Here is a 15,375-nt window from a genome sequence, read left to right on the forward strand (position 1 = left end):
TTTAACCTGACGGCTGGTTGGCCTCAGCTGCTGAATACATCTTACGGAACACGCTACATTAATCATTGTGCACCACAAGGAATTTACAACTTGGGAATTAACCCCTGCACACAAACATCGGACTAACTGGATTCAAGTTGGTTTTCTAACTTTGTTATGCCCATAAAAAAAGTGGCTATTATGCTCACTAACACACTGTAGCATGAACTTTATTGAGCTACCAACACAGTGTTAAGTTCAAGTCCACACCATTCATTTTTTCTTACATCTGGTTTCATTTATTAGGTGGTGTAGTCTAGGAACCTCAAAAAAAAGGTGGGGTCCCTCCTTTCAGATGCAGTACTGCTTGTTTTTAACATGATTTTATATATACTTTCATGGCATGGTTGTGAATAAATATTGCCTTTTTACACTATATTGATATATCTTTTGTCATATTGTATTACCCAGCAGCAGGAGTCTTTGGGGGTTAAGTCCCAATTTTGGTTGAATTACACTTCATTAATTGTTTGGGGACACCCCAGCCACTCCAGCTCCTGGTTACTTCTTAATTTAGCTTGCTCTGCTTGAGTTTCAGGTATACCCTAAAAGAAATTTACGATCTTTTGCACCCTGAAAAACTGAAAAGCCGCCAGCGTTTTTTGGGACTCAGTACAATTGTCAAATTTTTTTTTTTAGGAACTCCTATCTACTCTATTGCACTTCGCCTGGTCTGAGGTGGCAAAGGCAAGTCTGGCGCAAGAGGTAACTTTCCCTAAAATCCGCATCTTGGTGAATTTGCGTAGTTACGTCCATTCGCCAGAGCAAAGATGTTGTCTAAATTGATGAGTATTTTCAGAAATGTTTCTCATCCTTTACATAAAACTTTGGAGTCATATCGTAGCTCTTTCCAGCAGGTAATTGTATTTTTTTAGTTAACCGTGATGTGTAATGTATTATAATGTAATTATGTACAATGTGTGTTTTTTTCGTGTGATTGTATGTTAAACAAGTAAACTCTGGCATAACAATTTCCCTTGGGATTAATAAAGTTTTCATCTATCTTTTAATTTATATGTAAAACAATACTTTTTAAAGTCAATTTGTTAGACTTAACACTGACCCCATACGATATTAGTCTTTAGTCCTTGCACCCAGACCTCTGAGTCCAGAAGTCCTTCCATACTTTCCGCAGTTCGTCTCCCTTATAATGGTGCACTGTGATCAACTTGTTAAACTTGCAGCAGTCATAATCTATCCTGTGCCCATTAAATATATTAGGAGGTGGATTAGTGGGTGGGATCTTCAGTTCATACAAACAGATTCCCATAAACGAATCCTCCATTGGCACTACCCTAATGGTCTGGGCTACATCATAAATCTTTTTTGCCATATCTGCAGAAAAGGCATAGCCAGGACCAGAGCAGTATGGGGGATAGGTGTCATTAGGATACACTTCCTTAGGGACATACCACTTGTATTCCTTGCCTCTTAAAGGACCTGTGTTGGCTACAATATATCCTGTAAAATAGTTCTGATGGACTGGTAATCCTGGTTGCAGGAGGTGGTGGACAAGATATTCCACATTGAGAAACATATCATTGTCTATCTTCATTACGTAACTGGCACCAGGACAATATTTAGAAATCCACTCCATGCCCATTAGGGTTTTAAGAGTCAAATTATAATAGGTATCCATAAAGTCCTGCTGTACTATGTCCCCATAGGTCTTCATTTCCTCTTCTAACAGCTTCTGACTGGTCTCCGTTTTAACACGAGGGATACCTATCAGGAAAACGGTGACCACAGCAACATCTCTGTAGTTACTTTCATTTCCCCAGGTTTCCCGAATGGTTAATCGTGAGTTGGCATCATGGCTGTCTCCAATCACAAGTAAAACAAGGAAGGGCTTCTGCTTCTGGCATTTTTCTTTTGGGTTAAGGAGGAACTTATAAGGGTAAGGATAAGGGGGTGTCAATGGGTGTCTTGTAGTAGACAAAGGTAACGTCAAGCCAGGGTTCTCAGTTGGCTGTGGCTTGAGTTCTGTATAGTTTGTTTGTGGCTTGAGTTCTGAAGGGTTTGGTGTTGGCTTGATTTCTGAAGGGTTTGGCTTTGGCTTGAATTCTGAAGGGTTTGGCTTTGGCTTGAATTCTGAAGGGTTTGGCTTTGGCTTGATTTCTGAAGGGTTTGGCTTTGGCTTGAATTCTGAAGGGTTTGGCTTTGGCTTGAATTCTGGGGGGTTTGGCTTTGGCTTGAACTCTGGGGGGTTTAGCTGTGGCTTGAACTCTGGGGGGTTTAGCTGTGGCTTGAATTTCGGAAAGTTTGGTAATAGAGATGAAATGTGAACATAGTCATTCCTCATAATGAAGTAGTAGAATGCAGATAATGAAAATATAGTGAGGACTGAAAGTTTAAAGTACCTCCAAAATGTACGTTCGCCAGCCATTCTAACTTCAAAATGATGCTGTATGGAGAAGAGCAGATAAGTCAAATGTGTGAATTGGAGGCGGAGTATTGCATAGGCAGCTAATGTTAGCACTGTTGTCTTTTATATTCTTCCAGATAATGTAATTGAAATTGTATTTATTTGATTAATTTCAGATTATGGTTTTAGGCCTGAAAATATGTGATGCACCAACTAACTGGTCTTCTGAGTGAAAATATAACTGAATGTAAATGTAAACTCTAGAGATCATAAACAGCCATATTGCAGGAGCTAGAAAAGCTTTTCCACCAAGAGAACATCATCCTTACTTAAGACTTCATCCTTTGGGAAAAGCTTGTCCGCCCCAATCCAGGCACTACTGCCTCTTAACTGGGTATATTGACTGGAAGGTCAATCAGTCCTTTGGAGGGACACATTGTGTTTACAGACCTCCAGACATCGCTGGATAAGTTATCTGTATACTTAATATTTATTATTAGTGAGGACAGCCATCATTCGAACTGGAATAACTAATCCTCAGAGTCTATGAAAGACCTCCTGAATCTTCAGGAAATCTTTTGGCATGTTGATTTTACTCCACAATAACTTTAGTGACTCATTCTTTAAAAGTGGGAGTATCCTTGTTTTAGTCTGCAAGAATGGTAACCTGGACCCAGCAAATGTCGTTGAAATAGAATATGCAAACTGTATATAGTGTGAATCTTCTCACACACAAACCTTTTCCTGTGACAGGCTTGTGATTCATCAGTGGCATTTACATTTGCATTGCTCTTCCCTAATTATCAGATTTACCTGTAAATACCTGTTTGTATCAGGTTCCACCCTCTCCAATAATCTAAAAGATTAAATAATCTTGTGGGGTTGCGGCGATAAGGTCCTGCACTTAAAGCCCATAAATGTAATCAGCTAAAGGGATAATAGTCTCTGGGAAGTGAGTGTGACTGTGGGATAGCAGGTATAGTAGGGAGAGATGGTGCCTATAGTAGCAGTGGGATAATAGTCTCTGGGAAGGGAGTGTGACTGTGGGATAGCAGGTATAGTAGGGAGAGATGGTGCCTATAGTAACTGTGGATAATAGTCTCTGGGAAGGGAGTGTGACTGTGGGATAGCAGGTATTGTAGGGAGAGATGGTGCCTATAGTAACAGTGGATAATAGTCTCTGGGAAGGGAGTGTGACTGTGGGATAGCAGGTATAGTAGGGAGAGATGGTGCCTATAGTAACAGTGGATAATAGTCTCTGGGAAGGGAGTGTGACTTTGGGATAGCAGGTATAGTAAGGAGAGATGGTGTCTATAGTAACAGTGGATAATAGTCTCTGGGAAGGGAGTGTGACTGTGGGATAGCAGGTATAGTAGGGAGAGATGGTGCCTATAGTAACAGTGGATAATAGTCTCTGGGAAGGGAGTGTGACTGTGGGATAGCAGGTATAGTAGGGAGAGATGGTGTCTATAGTAACAGTGGATAATAGTCTCTGGGAAGGGAGTGTGACTGTGGGATAGCAGGTATAGTAGGGAGAGATGGTGTCTATAGTAACAGTGGATAATAGTCTCTGGGAAGGGAGTGTGACTGTGGGATAGCAGGTATAGTAGAGAGATGGTGTCTATAGTAACAGTGGATAATAGTCTCTGGGAAGGGAGTGTGACTGTGGGATAGCAGGTATAGTAGAGAGAGATGGTGTCTATAGTAACAGTGGATAATAGTCTCTGGGAAGGGAGTGTGACTGTGGGATAGCAGGTATAGTAGGGAGAGATGGTGCCTATAGTAACAGTGGGATAATAGTCTCTGGGAAGGGAGTGTGACTGTGGGATAGCAGGTATAGTAGGGAGAGATGGTGCCTATAGTAACAGTGGGATAATAGTCTCTGGGAAGGGAGTGTGACTGTGGGATAGCAGGTATAGTAGGGAGAGATGGTGCCTATAGTAACAGTGGGATAATAGTCTCTGGGAAGGGAGTGTGACTGTGGGATAGCAGGTATAGTAGGGAGAGATGGTGCCTATAGTAACAGTGGATAATAGTCTCTGGGAAGGGATTGTGACTGTGGGATAGCAGGTATAGTAGGGAGAGATGGTGTCTATAGTAACAGTGGATAATAGTCTCTGGGAAGGGAGTGTGACTGTGGGATAGCAGGTATAGTAGGGAGAGATGGTGCCTATAGTAGCAGTCCTCTGCAGGAACATATCACATGAGTAAGATTAAGGGGACAGAGAGAAAAATAATAATAATTTGGAGGAATGCAGGGTATTGCCATAGTGAAAGAAACTGTAGAATTTGGGGAGCAAAAAGGGGCTCCTGGTGACTAGTCTAAGGAGCAAAAATCAAACAAAAAGGAATATGAACAGAAGAGATAACAGAAATGGAAAGGAGAGGGAGAAAGGGAGCTTGGATAATTCACACTGAAAGAAAGTTGCCGGAGAAGAAACTAACCCCAAGGCTCAAATCAGAAAGTGACCAAATAAGAAATTAACATTGATGTGGTAATAAATAAGATAATAAAGAGGATGAGACACAGAGAGAGAAGAGACAGAAAGAAGAAGTAGAGGAAAAAAAGAGAGACTCATTGCAGAATCAGTGCACAATATAAACCAATAAAGCAACAGAGAACAAGAAGCATTAACAACATGTGATCAAAACAGCACCTTGTTATACAGTTATTGGGAGAGTAGGTAGGAGCAGGTGAGGAGAGACCATCTCACTCTGGGGGAGGGGGGTTTTTATGTCCCTTACCTGGCAGTCAGCCTGCAGGAGCTGCTTTCAGATGAACTCAATGGCAAGTGCAGAGCTCACAGGCACCTGCTGCTGATTGAGGGAGGGACACCAATTATCACTGAACAATCCCCTAAAGGGGTGGTTCACTTTAAAGTTAACTTTTAGTATGTTTTAGAATGACCAATTCTAAACAACTTTTCAATGAGCCTTCATTGTTTATTTTTTATAGTTTTTAAATTATTTTCCTTCTTCTTCTGACTCTTTCCAGCTTTTAAATGGGGGTCATTGGCCCCCTCTAAAAACAAATGCTCTGTAAGGCTACACATTTATTGTTATTGCTACTTTTTATTACTCCTCTTTCTATTTAGCCCCTCTCCTATTCATATTCATATTTAAGGTAAAAATCTTAAAGGATAAGTAAACCTTTGAAATAAGTGAATGTAAAATTGATGAGGGGGCTATTCTAAGGAATACATGTGCTGTTAATATGAATGGATTTTGATACAACAGCGCCACCTGCTGGTCAGTTTCCCACCAGTCTGACCACCAAGTAGTCAAGGAACTTGTCAGGAGAGAGAAAGAAGCTGCTCTGATGTTCTTCTGCTTAGGAAAACAATTAGAAACCTTTCTCACATCTTTACATGTGAGAGATGTCTGTGGGTCTTCAACTTGGAATCTGAGCAAAGAACTTGCAGCACTGAGGGGGCAAACGTGGGGAAGGAAAGGAGCCTCACAGAGCAACCACTGGCAGGGGCAGTGGAGGCTAATGAGGGAGAAAGGTCTGTTACAGTCAGGAGGGGAAGTAGGGGAAGGAAGTGTTGGGGGGGCTGGTCCACAGCTCACCCAAAGCAACAGATTCACCATTTTGGCTGAAGATGCTGGGGAGGAAAGCTCTGAACTGGTGTGTATGGAGCAGACTGACTCTCACAGCACCCTGGGAGGCAGTGTCTCTAATACGGGTGATGGGGGAGTGCAAGGTAAGAAAGGCAGGTTTTAGTTATAGGGGATTCAAATACTAGAAAGGTGATAGGGTAATCTGCCGTAAGGACCCTTCATGCCGAACAGTCTGCTGCTTGCCTGGTGTAACGGTTCTGCATGTTGTGGAACAGTCTGCTGCTTGCCTGGTGTAAGGGTTCTGCATGTTGTGGAACAGTCTGCTGCTTGCCTGGTGTAACGGTTCTGCATGTTGTGGAACAGTCTGCTGCTTGCCTGGTGTAAGGGTTCTGCATGTTGTGGAACAGTCTGCTGCTTGCCTGGTGTAAGGGTTCTGCATGTTGTGGAACAGTCTGCTGCTTGCCTGGTGTAAGGGTTCTGCATGTTGTGGAACAGTCTGCTGCTTGCCTGGTGTAAGGGTTCTGCATGTTGTGGAACAGTCTGCTGCTTGCCTGGTGTAAGGGTTCTGCATGTTGTGGAACAGTCTGCTGCTTGCCTGGTGTAAGGGTTCTGCGTGTGGTGGAACAGTCTGGTGCTTGTCTGGTGTTAGAGTTCTGCATGTGGTGGAACGAGTGGAAAGATTATTGGGAGGGGCTGGAAATACCCGGCAGTCTTGGTACACATACTGTAGGTAACATTGACAAAATTAGAGGAAGTGGTGAAAGTCCTCTAGAATGATTTTAAAAAAACTGTGTAAAGTTGAGGGTAAGAATTTTCTCAGAGATATTACCTGTGCAACGAGTTTAAGGAGATTAATGCATAACTGAGAGATTGGTGTAGGGAGGAGGGTTTCGGGTTTGGGGAGAACTGGGCTTATTACTTGCAACATGATCTTGACAAACTGGCTGCCAAGGTCGGCTCCCTAAATCCAGAAAAGTTGCCAAGCTCCCTGGTCACATCTCTGCTGCCGCCTGTAGCAGCCGCCTTTGGCCTCGGGAGGAGCCCTCCACTACTCAGATGCCACCAGGTCTTAATAAGAGAGGAGCCAAGCAAGAGTTCTGGACAGACAAATGGGCACAATTGTTACCGACATTTTGGATGGAAGGCAACAGTTCAGGGTATAGACGAAAAGCGTAGTCAGGCAGGCCGGGGTCAGTACAGGCAGAGTTCAAGCAGGGTCAGACAGGCAGTGGTTGGTTCAGGTGGAGTTCAAGCAAGGTCAATCAGGCCGGGGTCAGCCCAGGCAGCGTTCAAGGAATAGCCAGGCAGGCAAGGGTCAATACTGGTAGAATTCAGAGTAGTCAGGTAGGCAAGGGTCAGGATTGTCAGAGTTCAGAATAGTCAGGCAGGCAAGGGTCAAAACAGGAATCAAACGAGACAGGAATCGCATCCAAGGAAGGAAGACCATGCAGCAGGCGTCCCGCCAGGCCACTGGACCACCAGGGTACGTTACACTGGGCAACTAAGTGGCAGATGAGATTAAAAAATATAAAAATATCCACTTGATGGGACTGCACTAGGAAAATCTATTATGGAAAAGGGCATAGGGTCCACGATTGGATCAGCCCAATATCTCCCACTTCAATGTGGGCATATCGGGCATCGCCAAACAAGAGGATCTCTACATCTATGGCCACCTTAAGGCAGGTTAAAATAGACTTAAAAGGTTGAACTTGATGGATGTGTGTCTTTTTTCAACCTAACTTACTATGTTACTCCCAAGAGACTTGCTTATCTTAAATTGTTACAAATGTATCTAAGTGCAGGTGCAGTGTGTTCTGCACCTAGGGACATATGTTTGACTGTTAGAGGAGTTAGAGGAGTATTGACATCATTCGAATTCTTTGGGATATATTGAAATGCCTGAGTTTTGGAACGTTTGGTTGGATTTACCCTGTCTTTGACTCTTTGATGATTTATTTGTATCAGAGATACAGAATCTTGCCAGAAGCTTTTTAGCAACTCAGATCAACGCTTTTATTACAAAAACCAGAATTGCAGCTTTGAAAGTCATCAATTGTTATAGACATTGTAGATGACATCTGCAGATATGTGCAAAGATACTTGTAAAACTTTTATGGGTTGAAACTAAGCCACGTTATATGTTGTGTGTGAGCAGCCTTTACGTCACAGCAATGATAACTGCTAAACTGTAGGGCAGAGATCAGGATCATTCAAGGGGTTGTTCACCTTCAAACACTTTTTTCAGTTCCATTGGTTTCAGATTGTTCACCAGAAATAAAGATTTTTTTCCCCAATTACTTTCTATTATGCATTTTAATATTGACGTGTTAAATTTCATTTTTCACCTTCTAAAGCAGCTCTGGGGAGGGGGGGTCGCCGACCCTTTAACTGTTCTAAATTGATACATTTAGTTGTTACATTTGTTATCTTTGTCCCTGCTGAGCAGAATCCCTGAGTTTCATAAAAGGCAGCTGTTAGACTTGATACAATAATTGCTAATATTCCACAGATACTGCTGAGAAATGTAACAACTAATTGTATCAAATAAATGGAGCAAATTGTAACCGTTCAGAATTTGCTCCTGGATCTGCCAGACTGAGGACATTCAACTTTAAGGGGGTTATTTATCAAAGTCCAATTTCATCTCAATTTTTTATGCTACAAACTCCTATCAAATCCAATCAGGTTTTTTACGCTTATTTATTATTACATTTTCCCATTTGCGGGAAAAAAAAATCAGATTTTCACTATTTTTTCAGATTTTTTACCTGAAAACCCAGATTTCTTATGCTTTTTTCTCGAAAACTCCGAAATCTTTTTCGAGTATTGCCCGAAACCCATCGCACATCAAAAAATTATTTGTGACTTCTCCCATTGAATTATATGCAACCTCGACAGGTCTGAGAAGCTGGATTTTCTGATTCGGACTTTTCCATCCTCAGGGTATAATAAATTCTGAAAAATTTGTGATTTTTTTTAAAAGTCAGATTTTATACTAAAAAATCACAGATGTTTCAGGATTTTTGCATTCGAAGTTCACTAAATAACCCCCTATATGTAAATTTTTGGAAAACGGTTAAAAAAAAATAAAAGATGTAAAGCAATTAAAAAAAGTATTTGTTTCTGGTGAATAATCTGAAAACAACTGAACTGAAAAAAAACGCCCTTTAAACTAATTTGTTCTGTGTTTACACAGAATAGTTTATGGGACAAACAGAGCCAAGCCATCTGGTCATCCTAGGCAACCTGGCCGGCCACTTTGCCCCACAACCCCCTTGCCCATGTGACTACTAGGAGTGGAGGGTCAAGGACTTGGATTTGGGGTAGGCAGATAGAGGAGGTGCCCAGCACGAGCCTCTTCTGCCTATACCTAGTTCTGACCCTGGGGACAGACCTGTATTTTTTCCAAAATCCCTTTTCATCTGCCTTATGTTGTCTTTGTAGGGGGCAAATAATTTTGGAGGACTCTCCCTCTCGCCACGAGTTGAGGTTGAGGCATCAGGGGTGGAGGGGAGATGCAGCACTGACGTTGGGAGAGGGGACCCTTGATGTCATTCTCTGTATCATTTATATGGGACATGGCAAGTTCCTCTTGGGGGTAATCATTTGCCCCTGTCATCATTATATATGCCCTGTATATATTGATTGGATTATACACAATAATGTTTTTGATATTGTTTTTTATGTGTGCATGTGTGTGTGTAGATTTCCTCCAGGATTCATTTCAGCCTTGCTCCTTTAATTTTCAAATAAGGAAATGATGAACCAATAAGCACATATTGAATTCCACCAGATTACTCACCGCATTCTATCTGCGGACACTATTGCCTAAGAGTAAATTGCAGCCATCCTGTTCTTTTTATAGTCTTTAAATACATGTTAATAATACCAGGAAAATTGGTAAAAAGCTGGGACAGTAGAATTTAGGGCAGGAGGCAGTCTTACGCTGATAAGATCATTTAAAGGATTAACACCATAGTTTACATAAGTTGAATATTTTACAGGTGCCTGTGATTGTGAAGCATTTGTAAAGAGACAAAATCAATGATCTGGCATGTGGGTCCTATGTAGGGATACACTGAATCCACTATTTTGGAGATGGCCGAACCCCCGAATCCTTTGCCAAAGATTTGGCCGAATACCGAACCAAATCCGAATACTAATTTGCATATAAAAAAGGATTCATCTTAATCTGAATCCTGCTAAAAAAGGCTGAATCCTGGCCGAATCCCAAACCAAATCCTGGATTTGTTGCAGCCCTAGTCCTATGGGATCTCGCTTGATACTTGTAGGGCCAAATACAAGCCCCCAAAAACACCAGTTGACTCTGCTTGGTGCTCTTCTGTTTTTGTACAGAAGACTTCATACAGGTTAGGATTTCCATTTTTAGGAGGCACAGGGCACTCTGTGCATCCCTCCTTACTGTCCTGTTTTCTGCAGGACAGTCCCGATTTTGACATCTCAGCCTGCAGTCCCTGGTTTCTTACTGAAATGTCCCGAGTTTCTCTTAGATCTCCTGTACTGACGCTATAAAAATACAAAGTATCTGAAACTTAAAGGATAAGTAAACCTTTAAAATAAGTGGATGTAAAATTGATGAGGGTTTATTCTAAGCACTTTTGTCATGTGCATTCATTATTTATTTTCTTTCTATTCCAAGATATTAAGGGATACATGTACTGTTAATATGAATGAATTTTGTTACAACAGCACCACCTGCTGGTCAGTTTCCCACCAGTCTGACCACCAAGTAGTCAAGGAAGTTGTCAGGAGAAAGAAAGAGGCTGCTCTGATGTTCTTCTGCTTAGGAAAGATGTGAGAAAGGTTTCTAATTTTTTTTCCTAAGCAGAAGAACATCAGAGCAGCCTCTGACAAAAGTGCTTAGAATAGCACCCTCATTTTACATTCACTTATTTTACAGGTTTACTTATCCTTTAATTAAAAGAAGAGAGGTACAGAGCCCAGAATGTCAGCAGCTGCACTTAGATACGTTTATAACAATTTAAAATAAGCAAAGGAATAATTGTAACTATTGAGGATAAGCAGGTCTCTTGGGGAAATGGAGACTGGCTAAACTGTTATAACTATGGCTATGGGGTCAGTAATTCCTTCACGGAGCTTAATTAAATTGGGGAATATGTAAAATACATGTAAAATAAGAGAATGAAGTTGTAGTGTCAGATATGTTTTAGCTTCTGCGGTGCCTGTGACTTGTCATTTAAGGATGTGGTTGCTTCAGAGATTAATTTGTACAGTCACACCTTGACAGACTATGAAATATTTGTTTAAATGTAGGTGTTGCTCTGTAGTAACTTAAAATAAACTTGGCCTGGGTGCTTGGCAGCTGCAAATATCATTCCACCCTGAGATGAGGAAGCTGATCACAGCTGAAAATACATACGAAAAGAAGTTGGTGGAGGGCACTCCCAATATTCCCAATAGAAAAAATACTTTTTTAAGGTATATGAGGTGCAAATAACCCCAGGTAATCCCACAGTCAGTTACCCAAAACAGTATATAGAAATGAAGAGGGGTTGCACACTCAATGAGACTTAGTAGAAAAGGTATTTAAAAAAAAAATTCTTTTATAGTAAATGGCAATTATTTTTTTTACATCAGACAGGCTGGTATATCAAATACAACAGTATTAACATAAATACTGTATATACATACCACCAAGTAACAAGATCAAGGCAAAAAGAGACAAACCACAGGGAGCAGATACACTTGCCAAAAATGAGAACACCCCAACATTTCAGCACGAAAGCCATTGTCAAGGGGAATTCAGTCGGAGAAACAACAGCCTGCCAGAAAGCAGTTCCATCCTAAAGTGCTGGCTCTTTCTGAAATCACATGACCAGGCAAAATGACCTGAGATGCACCTACACACCTATATTATAAAATTATACACTTGTTGGTTCAGGAATGACATTTTATATTGTAGAGTGAATTATTTGCAGTGTAAACAGTGTCATTAAGAAATAAAAACTACATCATAAAAATCATGACAGAAACCCTTGAACTCCCTCTGGGATAATGTGGAGCTCCATTGAGTTCCATTGACCCTCTGTCTCAGCTGGGCCCTCGCATACATGTGCGGAGGAAGGGAGAGGTAAACATCCATCTTGTTCCACAGAGGAGGAGTAAGCTGCACCCAGGGCCGTAACTAGGTGTAGGCAGAATAGGCACTTGAGACTTGGAGGGTGCCAGGTATGTACCTTCTTTGTTTCCTTGCCTCCCTCTAGTCCAGCAAGTGTCCCCTTACTGAGCAGTTCTGCCCTACAAAACGCTCCTATGTGCTCCATATTGCACGCTTACATGTATGCGTCTCACCTACCCACCCTGGCTCTGATAATGATGATAAAATCTGTGTACCAGATAAGGTCATTTATTATTGTTAAATATTTGCTGGTTAACTAATCATTCTGAGTGTATAGTTTGATATGACATTTCACAGAACAAATGATGAATGAGCAACGATAAAGGAAAACTATACCCACAAACAATGTAGGTCTCTATAGAAATATACTGAATGAAACCGCTCGTGTGTTAAACCCTGCTTCATGTAATATGCTTTTTTAGTAGTATGTGCCAATGGTCAATCCTAAATGGAAAATTATCATCTTATACAATTCAATTCATGGTGCAAACAAACCAAGGGCACACATACTTGTTGGGTCACATGAACCAATGAGTGCACAAAGTTCTGTCTTTTGCTCCCACACTTCTTCCTGTTCCAGTTAGAGCTGCAGTATGTCTGGTCAGGTGATCTCTGAGGCAGCACACAGACACTTGGCAATATTTGCTTAAATATATATTCCAGTTTGATAAGATTTTTTAATGGGCCACTTAAAGGAGAACTAAATCCCCTTTAGCCAAAAGTCCCCACTGATCCCCCTCCGCTGCCCCCCCCCACCCAGCCTCCCCCCTGCACAGTCATGCATTGTTTCCCCTCTAGAAATACTGACCCCACATACACAGAGTCAGAGCAGCAGAACTCACGGGTGCCATCTTCCGGTGCTTCGGTATTCTTCGTGTCTTCTTCCTTTCCTTCTGCAGTTTCTGTTGCTTTCTGCGTATGCGCAGTTGTAGCAAACCGGAAGATTGCTGATCTGTTGTATTGAGTATTCATTCTGGGAGGTATAGTTTTCCTTTAAAGGAGAACTAAAGCGTAACTAAAGAAGTAGCTAGAAATGTTGTACATGATGTTTTGTGCTTCTGTACCAGCCCAAGGCAACCACAGCCCTTTAGCAGTAAAGATCTGTGTCTCCAAAGATGCCCCAGTAGCTCCTTCTTTTCTGCTGATTCACTGCACATGCTCTGTGCTGCTGTCACTTACTGAGCTTAGGGACCCACTTACAATATACAGTACACATAGAATAGAAATGTCACAATATAAGGCTGATTAGTAATTAATACACATAATTACTACATGACAGCACAGAAACCAGTGCAATTAGCATCAGAATTGAATAATCAGCAAACCTGTAGCATCAGCTTATATTACAGCCAGGGAAGCTCATTTTCTGCTGGATAATTAGTGACGAGCCCTAAGCTTAGCTTCTCAACAGCCAATCAGAGCCCACTGAGCATGTGAGTGTCACAGACACTTTCCAAGATGGTGACCCCCTGTGACAAGTTTGAAGTCCTGGATCATTGCTGCTATTGAAAAGCTCAAACTTTAGCCTCGTGCAATAAGTTCACTATAGAAAATATGCCATTTTTAGCCACATTCATTTTTAGGGTTTAGTTCTCCTTCAATAGTGTCAATGTCTGTAATAGATTTTCCAATATGCCCACATAAGAGCATGGAGATCAGAGTCAGTGGTGTAAATACTGGGGGTTGTGCATGGAGGTCGTCAGGAGACAGTTAGAGTAAAAAGAATGGGGCGGGGGTGCATGGAAGTGTGGGGCATGCCTTTAATTTATATGGTAATACTGTATGTTGGACATTGTACAGTTACGCACAAGGACGCCCAGATATTACAAAGCTTAATTCTGTTGTGAGATTATAAAATGACTTTTGATAACGCTCATGAGTTAATTTCTTCCCTCCCACATCCTAAACTGTATATGTGACAGGCACTAGGACAATTAAAAGAAAACATTGTCAGCCAGTCGTTGATTTTCTGTTGGTAGTTCCATTAGTGCCACCGTGAACAATGTGCTTTTCTTTGCCTGAACAATATCTCGGGTCACAAGTTGCCCCTTAGCACACTAATGGCTTTTATCTCACCCTGTATTTGCTGGCGTTTTCCCAATCCACCTGGTGCCTTTTCCCTCCAGGATGTCACTACCTGCTGCAGCGACTGTTGGTTTATGCTGAACTCCATCGACTCACTTCAACTCCTTTTATATGTGAACCCATACGCTGGGACTTGGGCGATTGTATTTTCAAAGTGCAGCTAAAAAGCTAATGGGCTTCTTGCACCCCGTATGCCCACACCACTGATTTTTCTGCAGTGACGGAAGACAGAGTTGTTTTATAAATGTTCTATGTTACAGTTATTTGGAAACAGTGAGGGTTGCATTTCAGGAAAACTGGAAGGGTCACAGGTCAGGACAGTGGTCCCCAACCAGTAGCTCATGAGTAACATGTTGCTCAACAACCCCTCGGATGTTGCTCCCAGTGGCCTCAAAGTCAGTGCTTAATTTTGAATTCCAGGCTTGGAGACAAGTTTTGGTTGTATAAAAAAACAGGTGTACTGCCAAACAGAGTCTCCTGTAGGCTACCAGTCTACATAGGGGCCACATAGAACCTCCTCTCTCCCCCCCCCAGCCTAGTTTTTACTTACCCCTCGGTGCAGATTCAGGGATCGAGTTCATGGCAGCCATCTTCCGGGTCTTCGGTAACTGAGAACAAGACCGGTGTGTTGGAGTATGCACAGTTGGACAACTGAGAATGCGCTAAAATTGCTAAAGCACCAGAAGAAGACATGGAGGCCCGGAAGATTGATGCCGTGAACTCTGATGCACCAAGGGGTAAGTAAAAAGTTAGGGGCATTTGCCTAGGGGGCAGTTAGGCTGGGGAAGGAGGGAGGGGGTCTACGTAGGCTAGGGTTTTTTTTATTAAGGGGTTTGTTTCTCCTTTAACATCTCCAGTGGCCGGAAGGAGACCAAAGCAAACACCTACCACCACAACAGGTGTCTTTATACTTGGGTGGGTAAGAGACTCTAATTTTCTATTGATCTACCAAATAATATCAAGGCTCATATACTAATTGCAGGGGATGCGGCAAAATATAAAAATGGTGCCCTACGACTCTTTTTTTCAATTTTGCCCTGTCCTACACATGGGCAGATTAATCAAGGGTCGAATTGTAAATTCGAAAAAAAAAAATTATGTTTAAAACTCGACTAGGGAGTTATTCAAATTTGATTTGAATTTTTAAAAAAATTCAAATTAA

The 15,375-nt window shown here is 41.7% G+C and overlaps 1 protein-coding gene across 1 annotated transcript; it reads right to left on the minus strand.

Moving 5' to 3' along the window:
- Positions 1-884: 884 nt before the first annotated feature.
- Positions 885-5,257, minus strand: LOC108703476 (beta-1,3-galactosyltransferase 2). The gene is made up of 2 exons (XM_018239608.2): positions 5,150-5,257; positions 885-2,443 (listed from the first exon to the last, which is right to left on the minus strand). The coding sequence occupies exon 2, from the start codon at positions 2,423-2,425 to the stop codon at positions 1,121-1,123; it is 1,305 nt and encodes a 434-aa protein (XP_018095097.1). The 5' UTR covers positions 2,426-2,443; positions 5,150-5,257; the 3' UTR covers positions 885-1,120.
- Between the last annotated feature and the right edge of the window lie 10,118 nt (positions 5,258-15,375).

This window comes from Xenopus laevis, chromosome 3S (genome assembly GCF_017654675.1).
Source record: "Xenopus laevis strain J_2021 chromosome 3S, Xenopus_laevis_v10.1, whole genome shotgun sequence".
Classification (NCBI taxonomy): domain Eukaryota; kingdom Metazoa; phylum Chordata; class Amphibia; order Anura; family Pipidae; genus Xenopus; species Xenopus laevis.

Excerpts from the sequence above, each read along its gene's own strand:
- LOC108703476 (XM_018239608.2), bottom strand. The coding sequence starts at position 2,425 with ATGGCTGGCGAACGTACATTTTGGAGGTACTTTAAACTTTCAGTCCTC.